General features: G+C 40.2%; 1 protein-coding gene across 3 annotated transcripts in view; it reads left to right on the top strand.

Annotated features, from left to right (window-relative positions):
* PRR5 (proline rich 5) overlaps positions 1–15,508 on the top strand; it is a 129,575-nt gene that overhangs the window by 71,258 nt on the left and 42,809 nt on the right. For all 3 annotated transcript variants that reach the window (XM_084641910.1, XM_084641908.1, XM_084641909.1), the window contains exons 4-7: positions 3,343–3,423; positions 10,115–10,163; positions 11,160–11,217; positions 14,460–14,551. In XM_084641910.1, the coding sequence (XP_084498036.1) occupies positions 3,343–3,423; positions 10,115–10,163; positions 11,160–11,217; positions 14,460–14,551 (280 nt within the window). The remainder of the gene's footprint in view (positions 1–3,342; positions 3,424–10,114; positions 10,164–11,159; positions 11,218–14,459; positions 14,552–15,508) is intronic.

Below are 15,508 nucleotides of genomic sequence, written 5' to 3'. Positions count from 1 at the left end.
GCAAGTATCATTACCCCCACTTTAAATATGAGGAAACTGGGGCCCAGAAGCTAGCCAACATCACACAGTGGTAGATCCAGAAATAGAACCCAGCTCTCGTGACTCACAGTTAAATGTCCTATCCACTGGGCCAGAATACTTCTCGAAGGAGAAGTCTGCTACTAAAATCCTTCCTTTTTCCTCCCTGCAGAGGGAACTGAACTGTTCAGACACGTTTTTTTCTGCCAGGGTAACGCTAATGTGTATGCATATTTTTCTGTCTGTGTTGGAAGTGATTACTCTTGGTGTATTTTTCATTTTTAAAGATAAACTGAGAGAGTTGCAGTTGAATTTAAAACCCTGGAGCTATGTCAATTTACATCAGTTTAGAATTTTATATTTCTTTACTTGTGTTACTTTCATTGTTAAAAATGAAATAAGTGTTGTAATCTCATTAACATTTTGCCATTAATCCTATCTGTTCATATTGTGCATTTGTATCCATCTAGAGCAGTGGTTCCCAAACTTGTGCTGCCGCTTGTGCAGGGAAATCCCCTTTGTTTACCTGCCGCCCCTTGCCACTTCCAGCAGCTCCCATTGGCCTGGAGCAGCGAACTGCGGCCACTGGGAGCCACGATCGGCCAAACCCGCAGACACAGCAGGAAAACAAACGGGCCCGGCCCGGCCCGGCCCGGCCCGCCAGGGGCTTCCCCTGAACAAGCGGCGGAACAAGTTTGGGAACCACTGCTCTAGAGAATTAAACTAACCTCGTCACTTTCATTTTTATTCAGCCTTTAGTTTAATTTAACCAGCCAAGTCACTTCCAGTTTGTGACTCTCTTGCTGTAGCTCAGTGCTGCAATGTTTGGGTGGCAAAATTTAAAAATAGTTGGAAGAAGACATAACTGTCCAGGCTGTGTGCAGGAAACTTCCTCCCGCTCTTGCGCAGCTGCCTGAAGGCTATCTACAATAGCATTTGCTGTGTGTCCCAGTCTCTAGGGAGGGCAGGGACTGTTCACGTCTGCTCTCCCCACCCCCAGGAGTAGGTTCCCCAAAAGAGGACAGGGAATGGTGGGGATGAGTCAGGCTCATAATCCACCTCTCCCATGACTCCTCTTCACCCGAACCAATGCATAAAGCAGGGTTGGGGTGATGGGGGTGGGGAAAGCAATCTTCTCCATAGGATGGAGCATATGGTACACAGAGACACTCCTGTTGTGCAGAGATTCCCCAGAAGAGACTGTATGCCTGAAGTATAGTCTCCCCAGTGTTCCTCCTGGGATAAAGCTGCTTGGGGCAGAGATGTAAATGCCACAGACTGGACCGACATACATTTATTATTTTAACCAAAATATTTTCATGAGTGAAGAGCCGCTTTTCTCTCCATGTTAAACTGATAAGGAGAGCCTTCTGTGGGCAGCACAAACAGTCACCTTAGTAAGAATGAGTCTATTAGGGAAAATGGTGTCAAACTGTTGCGGAATCATGTGGCAAAACAACAGGAGTAGCAGCTGAAAGATATAAAGTCCATCTACATTTTGAGCTGGAGGTATAATGCCCAGCTCAGGAAGGCATATTTGTGCTAGCTCTGATCTAGCAGTGTGCTAGAAATAGAAGTGTAGCTGCAGTGGTGTGAGCGACAGGAGGGGCTAGCTGCCCCACATACAATCCTGTCTGAGACACTCGGTACGTACTCAAGTGGCTAGCCCCTCCCGCTGCTTGTGGTGCCATGTTTGCGCTCTATTTTTAGTGCGCTAGCTCAATCAGAGCTAGCACAGGTATGTCTACCCAAGCTGGACATTACAGCTCCAGCTCGAAGGATAGACATACTATTTGAGTTAACTTTTCAGCTTTGTCCTCAGAAACAAATTCTTTAAATTGTGATGCATGCCTCATCGCATCAGACTCAATCTGAACCCTTTATGTATTTCAGGACTGTGCTGGAGTCTGATCCTTATTCCTCTGAGGGCAGGTCTACTCATAAAACACTGCATCGGCACAGCTGCGCTGCTGTAATACTTTAATGAAGATGCTCAACAGTGTCAGGAGAGAGCTGTCCCGTCAGCATAGTTAATCCATTTCCATGAGAGGTGGTAGCTGTGTTGACGGGAGAAGCCTTCCTGTTGACAGAGCACTGTCTATACCGGGGGTTAGGTCGGTGTAATTATGTTGCTCAGAGGTATTTGTTTTTCACACCCCTAAGCGACGTAGTTATACCAAAGTAATTCTGTAGGGTAGACCTGTCCTGAGTAACCCTTATGTGTGGAGGCCTCTTAAAGTCAGTGGGATTCCTAAGCATCACTAGTGGGAGTAAGGGCTGCCAGATGAGGCCCACAGTGTTTTGCAAATTTTCAGATCAGCCCTTCAAATTTGGGCAGACATGAAAATTATGATAGGTGGCAGCCTTAAGCAGTGTGAATAAATGTTAAGTGCCCACTTACACTTCTAGGCTGAGCTTAGTGAATTTGGAGGTTTCTGCTTTGTGCGCAGTCGATGTTGATCACAGCAGAAACACACAGGCAACATTGACAGTCTCTAAACAGCCTTTGCGTACAAGAGAAGTACAAGTGGAATTAAGAGTGGGTGCTGAGCAGGAATTATACCTGTACCTGGTTCATCACTATCTCTGTTGATGGCTAACTTCCATAAACATTAAATGTCCCCTATTTTTTTTCAACTGGTTTTCCTCTACCTGGGGCAGGAGCATAAATCTTGGGGTGGGGCAAGTAGCAATGAATTGGTCTGTGTTACTGATGCTTTTCTGTCATAGTACTGTTATTTTTCTTAAGAAAAATGAATGAGAGATGTCCAGTGAAATTAGCCAAAAACACATCAAAGAGCGAACAGGCCATATTTTTTTCTTTGAAAGCTCTAAGCATTCTTGTGACTTGAGTAAATATATTCTAGTGAAATAACATTATATTTATGGTCTGAACTTTGCTTTATGTTTACTCTTAAACTACTGATTATTGGTAAAGGAATCAAATAACCATAGTTTAAATATATATATATATATCAATAATACATAGATACCATCACCTAAATTATAGTAATATATTTCCTCTGTGATGGGGCCTCTATTCTTGTGATTAAAATATATAGGCTTATATTTTCAAAAGTGTCCAGTGATTTTGGGTACCTTAGTTTTTGGGTGCTCATATTGAGACTTCTTCAGGGCCTTGATTTTCAGAAAGGCCATCTGCCTCTGGAAATCAGGCCCCTTTAAAGTGTCTCAAGTTCAATACCAAACATCACTAGTCACTTTAGGCCATGAGGTCTCTGGGAACTGACGTACAGCTTATCGTGGATGTGGTTACATTTCCAACGTATGAGTAATGACTCATTTCCTAATTTCTGCTTGCAGTATCCATAATGGAGTAATAGCAGTGTTCCAACGTAAAGGGCTCCCAGACCATGAACTTTACAACCTCAACGAAGGAGTTAGGTGAGTAACACAATCAGTGAGAGAGACGTTGCAGCAGAGTTTTTAGCTGCTGTTGTTGGCTAGTGATCATTGCTGACGACTTCCACAGTGAGGCCTTCTTTCTTCAGTTGTTTGTGTTGGAACTGATAAAGAATATCATTAATCTGTCCCTACTGGTTAGGTGTTGGTTCCTGGTCAGCTGTATTTACTGCAGGACTCTTGTCTGCACATCAGAGGGAAAAATTAAATGTAGTGACCTGCCTGTGTCATGGAAACAAATACAGTCCTGTCTCAACCAGTTTGTAGCAGTCTAGATGACATTTAGAAAACCAGAGTGTAAATCCAGAGCAACTGTGTTAACCCGTAGTGGAAAGAAAAGGAGTACTTGTGGCACCTTAGAGACTAACCAATTTATTTGAGCATAAGCTTTTGTGAGCTATAGCTCACTTCACTGGATGCATAAAGTGGAAAATACTAAAGTGGAAAATACAGTGAGGAGATCTCCTCACTGTATTTTCCACTTTATGCATCCGATGAAGTGAGCTGTAGCTCACGAAAGCTTATGCTCAGATAAATTGGTTAGTTTCTAAGGTGCCACAAGTCCTCCTTTTCTTTTTGTGAATACAGACTAACACGGCTGCTACTCTGAAACCCTTAGTGGAGTTACTCTTGATGTGCTCCCTTATACCTGGGACCAGAATTGGGTCCATGGTTTTCTTTTAACAGCAGGTTGGCTATTAATAATTAGTTTATTGATAAACCTGCTTCATATGTTTTGCTCAATTGATCATTCATTTTGATGTACTTGCGGGAGAACAGTTGCTGATGATTCATACCTGAGCTGATTGAGGGCACATTGCAAAATCTAGACCAAAAGCTTCTATCATAAACAACACATCAGCAGGTCAAAACTTGTGGTGTAAAATATTGCATACTGTTGCTTAGAGGTTGGAAATTCCAGTCATGGTAGCATCCTCAGGGCTCCTGACCATTTGGAAATTGTTCCCATGGCTGCGGCAAAACACAGTCCAAAATTATCATCAGTTTCAGGAAATGTGTAGACCTTTCCTTTGTGAGGCTGTATTGTGCCTTTAAGGCACTAATTTGTGTTGGGGGTTTGTGGAGACCTTAACCAGTAGGAGCTCCAGGAGTAATACAGAGCAAGCATGGCCATTGGGCCACCCCATAAGAGGATGTAGTGTATACTGGCTGGGGCAAGAGGGGCAAGTGTAGCACCAGCCTCTGCACGCATCCCTCAAGATGGCTAGCAGGATTATCCTCACACAGTCCATCAGTGTGAGTAAGTGCAAGGTGGTGCCTGGCCATTGCAGGAAAGGGCGGGGGATGAAAAGTAGGAATGATTCACTGCACATCCATCCAGTGTACATGCAGAGTCTGCTCCATGGATCTGTAGAGTCACCAAGCATAGTCCAGTTTAGTCTTGCATAGCAAGAGCTTTCCTGCAGGGTTCACTTGTCAGAAAAAATTAACAGATTAAAAAGCCATGGTTGGGCTAAAACCCAGCTAGCCTCTTCACTCTTATTTAGAGGTTTGCTTCCTCTTAGACGCCAAGTTAGGTTGACCATCCTCTAACAGCAATCCTCCTTTTCTGTGACTATCCTGGAATTGTTTTTTACAAAGCTCCTTATATGCCCAATGTTCCTTCATAAAAACACTGTTGTGAGGAGAGTATAAGTGGCTTGGAGGGTTGTGCAGGGATCAGGAATATCTGTATCAAGAGGAAGCATTTGTACAAACGCCAACTGCTAGACAGTCTCTTAAGCAGATTAGGACACATTTGTGCACACGGCAGCAGCAGCTGTCTCTCCTGAACTGTCCACTTTCTGACTTAACTATATTTTTCTACTGCACGTCGTCAATACGCAGTTTCTGAATCCTTGTGACTATTTAAAATGAGAACTTCTTCTTTTTTCAAATTTAGTTAAGCACAATGAGGACTATTTGCATGCCTTGGTTCAAAGTTCATACATCAGATATTTTTGCTGTAGCTGTGTCCAAAAATTGAAATTAATATTATTCTGAAGTGGGGAAAATGTAATCACCCTCTCACAACTCAGACATCGCTGCATTTTTCCCCCCCACAAAAAATATTTAGGCAAAGACCGCGACTGGAAAATTTCCCTTCAGATGCTGTATTTTCTTCACAGTTACAGGATAATAAGAGAAGTTATTTTCCAACTATAAATAATGCAGGTTCTACTGGCAATTATTGTAATTAAATCATGGAAAGAATTGAGTAGCATCATAACACAAATATTAATATGTGGGGAAATAAGTTACACCTACAGCATTTGTGCATCTTCCTGTTGACTCCCAAACCCCTGGGTGTGTTTGTGCACATGAGTACTTACATGTGGCATAATCTGTTTTGTACATGCATGTGAAGGTTTTCTGTGTACACACAAATATCAGATCCTCAGCCTATTTAAATTTGTGTAGGACCATTTCCTTCAGTGGAGCTACGTTGATTTACACCAGATGAGGATCTGGCTCATAAAATATATGGGTACCACTTCATGTTTGAAAGTTTGACGCAAGTGTCACTGGATAGGCCTTTCTTCCTTCTTTCCCACCTACCCTTTTCTTCCTCCTCCTTTCTCAGGGAAGATGCAGAAAACATCACAATGGATCAAGGTGATTTTTTAATAAATACAACATACAGTTGTAATAAGATACATGTCTTCTCTGCAGTATTAGGGCTTGTAATTAATACAATTTGAATAAGATATATTTTTGCAACATTAGATCTCGCATACCAACATGGAAATATTTTCCCTTTAGTTCAGTATGTAAAATTTCTGTTCTCCATGATTTGCAGTTTTCCCTCGCCAAAATCACCATTACATTTGACACTGATTGGTCTCTGGGTTGGCAGTCTTGGTAGACCATGTAGCAAGTTACTAGCAGAACCAGAACTAGAATCCAGGTCTCCTGGTCCCACATTGTAAACCTTGGTTCTCAATCTTTTCCATACCGTGATCCCCTTTTCCATACATCCTGGGACTCCCCATCCTATTCAGCAATATGGGAAGAACTGGGTAGGTCTGACTACCCTCCCCCTCCCCCAGATCCAAACTTGCCCCCTTCTGATCTGGGGTTTTGTTTTGGGTCAGCTGCACAAAATAAAAGTTGTTGGGGTTACAAATGAAATGCACGCTATGGTGATAAAGCAGATGGTTCACCAAGTTAAGTAGCTATAGCTATGAGTGCAAATACATTCCAAGAAAATGATAATCAAACCCAATAGTGTTCTGAACCCTGAATACTGCTATTAAAGAACCATAGAGGGCCTGGCTTCATTTATACCAAAGCTCCGTTCCACCACCATGGAAGTGTAAAGATGCCTTAAAGAGGACGTAAATTACGTTTAGAGCCAAAGGGACTGATTTTACTTCACTTGCACTATTGTAAATGATGAGTGACTCTAGTGGAGTTACATCGTTGTAAAACAGGTTTAAGTGAGGGAAGAAATAGCTCAAAAATATAATTGATTTACATCCTGAACTCCTTAACACAGCTTTTATTCAGTCCTTATCAGTTGGTTCAATGGGAGTTTGGCTGAGAAAAGGCTTAAGGTAATGTCCCATAATTCATAGAATATCAGGGTTGGAAGGGACCTCAGGAGGTCATCTAGTCCAACCCCCTGCTCAAAGCAGGATGAATCCCCAATTTTTGCCCCAGATCTCTAAATGCCCGCCTTCCCCCAAGGATTGAACTCACAACCCTGGGTTTAGCAGGCCAATGCTCAAACCACTGAGCTAGTATACTCACCTTAATTTTCAGCCAAGTTAAAAAAAATAAAAAATCATTCATGAAAACCTATATATAGAATCTCTCTGCTTAACTCTTTTTTTGTATCTGTAACTGTGTGATATTAATAACCATATAGTGGAGACCTGCGGGAGTTCTCTTTTCTTATTCCTTTAGTTGGATGTCATTATTTACACTCCTCAAAAATTAAGGAAGAGGAAACCGTGAGGAAGCAGGATAGCCAGTATTAAAGATGATGTATATCTGCCTCTCCTCTGAGCTTCAGGATGCTAATTGGATACAAGCAAGGCAAATTTCAGCAGCATTTCCTCAGTTGTTGAAAGATTTTGTACCTGATAAAAGAATCTTTCTTCGCATCTTTCATAATTTAATAACTAATAAAGTAAAGGTCAGCTATAATAAAGAACTAGATTTTTTTCATTCTGAGTAGCATTTAGGAGTTAATTTCAGAGTCAACCAAAGAAGAAGCAGCAGGAAGATATAAAAGTGTATTTTATGTGAGTTTATATTAGCATCTTAATTTGTAAAGTCTTTAAACAGACAGAGTAGATTTAGAGCCAAAAAGATACAAGCCTCACAGGAGTGCAAAATGGCTCTTGGTAAAATCACAGCTGTTTAAAAATCAGGTCTCATATCTGATCAGCAATCTCATTTGAATTTAATCAGCATTTTTACCTGGACTCCATCACAGAAGTATGTGTAGTCAGACATAGCTGTTCAGTACTGACCATTGCCCATGGCCTGATGGATTAGTACAATATATTTTGTTAAAAAAAAAGAAAAGAAATACATTTTTGCAAACAACTTTGTTGGGTTCGGTTCTGCTTTGGATCACTTATTAGTAAGCACAGGTACTGAGAACATCAAACACTGATGTTCTAACACTGCCCAAGGACCTCAGCGTTTCATGGATAATTAATTGAAGTCAGCAACAAAGTACCCGTATTATTAGAGATTCAAAGGGGAGAAAGCACTCTGTGCTCTCAGTTCTGCCTTTACCCTGTAAGCAGAGATAGTAACGCATCCATAATGCTGCTCATGTAAATGCAGGCTGTGTACTTTTTAGCTTTATTTCTTTCTCGTTTGAACTATTAAGTACCAAAATTTTAGTTCATCAGAGCCTAGGGTTAGTTTTCTAATCAAGAGAATGCCATTTTATAATCAACTTTTGGAACTCCAGTAATTAGCCATCACATCTAATCAAGGTATGAAGCCGCCTATGAATTAGCTATTTACAAACCACCTAATAGAATCAACAAGGAAGCTGGGACTGGAGTTTGAAGAGCCAGTAACTTGAAGGGAAGGTTGAAATAAAGCAAGAGATTGCCATATAACGTCTCCAATATTCTTTTTCTGAGCTGTGATACCAAGGTTATATTGCAGAGTGAGGTCTGGAGTGGTGGTGTTTCTTTCATATGAGAAATAAAATCTCTGTGGAAATTTACTGTCCTTTCATTATAGACTAGATTCAGCCAACCTTATTTATACTGAGTAGTGCCTTATTCCATGACATGTCCTATTGAAGTCAATGGGCCTGCTTGGAAAGTAAGCTACTCACCAGGAGGCAGAATCGGGATGGGGGGGGGGGGGAGATAGGGCAGAAGAGGAGCATATAGAGGGGAGTGGTCTGGGCTTCAGAAATAGGGCATGTTTTTTAAAAAAAAATATATATATATATATATTTAATTATTTTTCAAGGCCAGAAGAAGAGAATAAATGAAAGGGAAAGGTGACCATACACAACAGTGTCTTCATTCACATACAATGAAACTTGTTTTGTACAACCACAGTAAGGACCAAAATATTTAATTGAGGTGGGTCTTTAACCTAATTTCACATAAAGTCGTACTGAGCTCCTTCAGTGATCACATGGGGCCAGATTTTCAAGTGTTCAGCAACCAAAGGTGTGACTAGATTCTCAGAATTGTTCAGCACCCAACATGCATCATGGGACTTTGCTGCATAGGCCTTGTGCTGGTTCTCACAAGGGCGAATTTCACCTTACATTGGTTCTGGCATTAGAGCTGGTGGAATTCAGTTGTTTCATTTGATGGTGGTTTATGGGAATTTTATTTTGTGTAGGTTGGCACTCCCACAGTTTGGCTTAGAGGCTCTCATTTGGAGGAGTCCCCGAACTCAAAGTGATATGCTGCATTTTAACCTGATTTTGCACTGACACCGTGTGAAACTTGGATTTTTAATTTAAATGACCCAGATTCACTCTGGATGTTTGTGACACTTGGCTCAGTTTCAAGCTTGTCACAAAACCCAGAGAGTTTCACTGGGGTTTCAGGTTTCTTTATGAACACTTTGCACAACTTTGTTATTTAAGTCTCTTAGGGCCCAAACTTGCAGTCCAGAGCTCAAAAAACTCAGAGCGCACCTCATTAAGGCAAGCCAAACTCTCATTTCTTTGGAATTACATCATTTCTAAATTGGCCAGATTGCTCAGAGCCACATACCAGCATAGAATGCTAAGCTTTTTCATATTCTTCCATTTCTGAAGTGGAAGTGAAGTGAAATTCTGGTCTCAGGTACATAGGCGTAAATACAGAGTAACTCCAGTGACTTCAGTGGTGTGATACTAAATTTTCACCGATGCAGCTGAAGGCAGAATTCAGCCTCTCTTCTTTCAGTTAAGAAAATGACTCCAGACATACGTGTATTTGTACCATAACTATATTCATTAATATGTCTAAATCTCCTACAATAAATATTTCTGAGCATTTAGAGATGTTGGTTTAAGGGTTTATTATAGAGTGTTATCCCTGTTTAATATGCTTCTAATTAAACATTTTTGGAAGGAAAGATATACAACTTAAAACACTTTGTAAGATCAGCAGTCTTCCTCTCTTATACACAATGTACATTGGGTACAATTTGTTGATTGTATAAATTCTTTTTTTATTCTCTAATACAGGCAACTACTGAAAACTGAGCTGGGATCCTTTTTTACTGAATACCTGCAGGTTTGTGGGGTTTTCGTTTTTCATTTGGCTTCTTACATTTGTCAGTGCTGCTGAGTAAAATTGTTTGTCTGAACAAGTAGTAGGCCAATCCTTTATCTTTCTGTTATCTTAAAGTTAAGGGTAAAAATAGGATCTGTTCCCCTTCCATCAATTTTCATGTCACATTGGTTGAAATTTCATACCAGGTCAGATACTGAAATACTTGACCAGAGGTCTTTGTACCACATGTATTTTAAGGACACTATTAAGGAACTTTATTGGGGTCACTTATAAAGGAAGGATTCAGATCATGGCTACAAAATGGATAAGATTTGCCCCTAACTGTTACAGTGGGATTCCTATAAATACTATTTTATCCAATATTCTGACGTGATCTATTATCCTGATTCGAAGCTCTCTAAAGGCTGTGGAAAGACTCCTATTGACTTCAGTGGCTTTGGATCAGGTCCTGTTATGAGCATTTATTGACTGATGAGATTTGGTTGTAATATTTCATTTTATAGTGAAAGCCCACATCTAATATAATAAATCTCAGCCTAATACAGATTTTTATTAAACGGATCCTTTTCAATAGGGTCCAAATATTTAACGTAGGTAAAAATTCTGTGGGATTCCTCAAGTTTCTTGTGGTATAATTAATCAGGAAGCCATTTATTAATAATTATACATGATCTTACTTTTAAAATACAATTTACTACCTCCCTTGCTGATTAAATGTTGTATGGCTTATGCTAATGTTTGTAAAAAGCTTTGATATCCCCAGATGGAAGTTGCTATTCGCTGGAAGGGCTAAGAATATGATCATCATCATCATTTTACAAATGTCCTAGTAGATTTAAACAAGAAGATGGACATAGAAGTAAAACTCCATTAATCAACAGCAACCCTTAAACCAGCTTTCTTGTGGGAACAAAACAAAACAAAACAAAAAATCCGCAATGGCTTCCAAGAAATACGGAGTTGTAGAAATAAAAGGTGTGTGTGTTTTATTTACAGAATCAGCTGCTTACAAAAGGCATGGTAATACTGAGGGACAAGATCCGGTTTTATGAAGGTAACTCAGACTTCAGCAATGCTGCAGCTGTTCAGTCGGCTTGATCTAAAACAGTGGTTCTTAACCTGGGGTGCACGCATCCCCTGGGGGTGCAAGATGCCCTTTCTGGAGGTGCGAGACATGCCTGATTATTTTTTTTTTTAGAAGGTAAATCATTGAAAACACAAATTAAGCACAGGCACGTAAGTACAACTACTTTGTTTCATCAAACCTCTGTATTTTTTAACATTATACATTTTTTTAACGATTACTGTAATATACAAACAAAAAACAGACCTAGGTTTAAAGAACTGACCTACTTCAACAATTTTTGATATGGGGTGTGAGAACATATTTTTAGAACCAAAGGGGTGCAGGCTGCAGTAAAGGTTAAGAACCACTGATCTAAAGCATACTGAAATCAATGAGATTCCTTTCACTGACTTCAATGGGCTTTGGATCAGGTCCCATAACAGCAGGTTGTTCCAGTGTCACTTACAGTTTCATGTTCCTATTGGCTTCCACCAAGGAGAAATGTTTGTCTAGCACATCAGCTAACCAAACTTCGTGTTCGGATGTTTACATTTTCATCCAGTTATAACCTGTTTAAGATTAAATGACTGTGGAAAACTGAATACAATATTTTATTAAATGACAATGTAAACCGTGCAATCTCAATTAGCTGAAAAGTCATGGGAACACACTCTGATCTCACTTACACCTGTGTATATCCTGAGTAATTCTGCTGTCTTTAGTAGAGTTACTCTGGGTTTACATTGGCATTAATGAAGTCAGAAGCTGGCCCTTTGTGTTGTCGTGGCTCCATTTGTCTCTGTCTTCAGTTAAAGTGGTTATAAATGTCACCTAACTGAGGCAGCTATTATTGAGATTTCTTTCATATTTGAAAGAATCAATCCAAGTATTAAGTAAATTAAATGCATAGAGAAGGAACAAAACTTCAGAGTATTGGCCAGATTCTGCTCACCTGTACACCAGTATAAATCTCGAGTATCTCCACTGAAGACAGTTTTCCACTGGAATTACTCCAGATTTACATCAGTGTAACTAGGAGTAGAATATGGCCCTATCTCTCCACACAAACACTCTAGTTTCTCTCACTTGCATTCACTAGAGATATGTAAATGTGGCAGAAGAGATGTTGTCAGATCAGTCTTTTAATGAGTCTACATGAATGCAGAAAGAAAAAAAACCTCTTAAAATTGCTAGGACAAATTCACTGGCAGAATTATAGTATGGTCAAATACATTCTGCTTACCTAGCCTCCAGCTGCTATTTTACCTGAATACAATATTCTTCATTCCATGGCCTACACTGTTGTGCAGCAGTTAGAGGTGATTTTTAAATTGGCTGTGTCACCCAGAGGCAGCTATATTTCATTAGCGGGTGAAGTAATTTCTGAATATAGATTATAAAATAAAACATCTGAAAACCTTTTGGAATCCAAGACAGTTTTAAAGAAATGCAGTTTTCTTTCAACTGCCCCACAATGTCAAAATGCCTCTTAGTCTAAATACACCATTTGATCAGTTTCCTGGTGAAAGCCATTGGCATTACTTACAGCTATCTCTGAATTTTAAATGTGACCTTTCATTGCTGTCTGCTTATTTGATTGGATCAAGACTGTTATTGAACCCAAATCTGTTAATGAAAAGACAATTCCCCTGACCACAGCAAACAGAAAACATATTTGACATTACATTCCTCAAACTCCTCTAGAGCTGAACATAGAGTGCTTTAATTATTTAACATAACCCCTACAAAATCACAGACAACTGGACTGTAAGGGTTTCAAGGTTTTCACAGCTTGCTTGCAAATTATAAATCAGATTTTTCAATCTCAAACTGGTAAATCAAAAGGAGAAACCAGTCAATTTTTTAAATCACACTGTCTAGGTACATTTTTAAAAAGTTGATATTAGATTTATATAAAATATCATTAATATTTAAGATGCAAAACTGAGAAACAAACATTAAAATGCAAGGTTTCTGAGTTTCATTTCAGTTACAGGAGAAGCTAGCTGCATGTGTAAAATGTCAACAAACTCTTAGGCTAGATTGCTAATTTGATTTAATGCCATATATAGTTTACTTAAACAGGTCATTAAAATGTGTGTGGTGTAAAAATATTGTGGGATCATGGAAAATATTATGTGTCTGTTTCATACAAGAATGACCACATCAGGCCTATGTTTACATGAGCTGAGTTTCCTTTATCCCTGCAAATACTGTAGGAAATCCAACGGCCTTTGCTTGACAGTAAAACAAACGTTCTCAGAGGACATGAAAGTCAAATTCTTTTGTGTGAAATATGCTAATCACCAATTGATTCTAAGCATGCTTCCACATCCCACAGTAAAAGGCCTGTCTGGAAAAATGCAGTTTACTGTTCAGATAGAGGAGCAGCTGTTCTGAGTCACTGTTGTTGCTGCATTGAAATTCATTGCTTTACAAAGTAGACGGTGCTGAGCAGACTGCCCACAAAATATAAGAGATGAGCTAAGGTAAAGACACATTTCCAGCAGGAATAGGGTTGCCAACTTTCTAATAGCAGAAAACCAAACACCCTTGCCCTGCCCCTGCCCTGCCTCTTCTCCTAGGCCCTGCCCCCTCTCACTCTATCCCCACTCCCTCTCTCATTCGCCTTTCCCCACCTTCGCTCACGCGCTCATTTTCACCAGGCTGGGGCAGGGGATTGGGTTGTGGGAGGGGGGTGTAGGCTCTGGGGTGGGGCTGGGGATGAGGGGTTTGGGCTGCAAGGGCGAGCTCCAGCTGGACACAACACAACCACACGGACAGCATTGCACTGCTTCCTACAGATCCTGGAATTTTCAGACCGTCCCCGCGGCTTATTCCTTGCTGGGGTAGGGGTGGAACAATGTTGTGGAATCTCCATGTGGGGATCTTCAGTGATTTAATCCCCTATCCTCCCTCCAGGGAGTTTTACTGCAGGAGGCGGGGGCAGTCTGGCTTTGTTATATTCTGTACAGGAGCTCTCTGACTAAGCTTTGTGCAGGAAGTCCCTCTATTCAGTCAGAGCGTTTAATTGTGTGATCCAAAAGACACACATACTGACTGATCCTATGTACAGGCGGGAGAGATACTTCTAAAATAACTGTCAGTGAGCCCCTTTTGTTCTGCAGGAACTAGTATATTACACATCATTTCCTGTGTTGCTCAGTCAATGCCACTGACTAACTGTTCACAACATAAAACAAGTTAGTGAAGCACTTATGTTTTTACAGGACAGAAGCTGCTGGATACCTTAGCTGAAACCTGGGATTTCTTTTTCAGTGACGTCCTGCCCATGCTTCAGGCTATTTTCTATCCTGTGCAGGTGAACTGTTACTTTGTTACTTTAGAATCCAGAAAAAGCCGTTTGATGGATTGATCAACAAATTGGCACAACTGTCAAACTATCCCAGAGGGGCCAATCTGTTAGTGCAGGTGTTCTGTAAAGTCAAGTCATTTGCATGAATGGTGAAGTACTCATGTGAAAAACATGAAGGGGGAACTTTGAAAAGAGGAACTGCATGCAATGAGGATGTTTAGTCCTTATGTCAGCTCACACTACAGCAAAAGGATATGAATAGTAAAATGAAGATGGGCAATCAGTGAAGCAAGCACAGCTGTGTTGACTTCAGCATGTACATCTCCAGCTAGGCCTCCTGCATGTATAATCTGAAGTGCCTGCACTTAGTATAGTGTTAAAAATGTCAATGGAAAATTTTGTACTCTGTAAGTCATTTTCAGACACTTCCAGTTTTGTTATTGCTGTACTTCTTTGCTGGTGTAAATTGGCTCAGATTCATTGAAGTGAGTGGAGTTGCACTAATTCACACCAGCAGAGAATTCTACCTGAAATCATTTTATACACACTTAAGGCATTTGAGTTCCTTGTGGGGAAAAAGGGCCTGGTTTTCAGAAACATCCTCCTGTTTTGCAGGGTTAACTTTGCATCTACAATTAATTGATAAATCAGTTCATTGGGTGTCTAAATGCTATCAGTATGATCATTTGCACTTGCAGGCACAAAATCCTAGTTCTGTGGAAAAGTTGAAACTATAAATATGTTGTTTCTGCAAGTAAAGGAAACATCTGAAAAATTCCTTGAAGCATGTAAAGCATACAGGGCCACATTGTCCACTGACTTGTGCCATGTGTAGCCATTTAAACCAGTACAATCACCAACTAATCAGAATATTGGGTGGAATTTCAAAAGTATTTTGGCACCTAGTGGGATTTTCAAAAGCTGCTAGGTAAATCAGTTACCTATGTCCCTCTCAAATCAATG

The sequence above is a fragment of the Lepidochelys olivacea genome (genome assembly GCF_965140295.1).
Source record: "Lepidochelys olivacea isolate rLepOli2 genome assembly, chromosome: 1".
NCBI classification, from domain to species: domain Eukaryota; kingdom Metazoa; phylum Chordata; order Testudines; family Cheloniidae; genus Lepidochelys; species Lepidochelys olivacea.
This window is presented reverse-complemented; position numbering and strand designations above follow the sequence as displayed.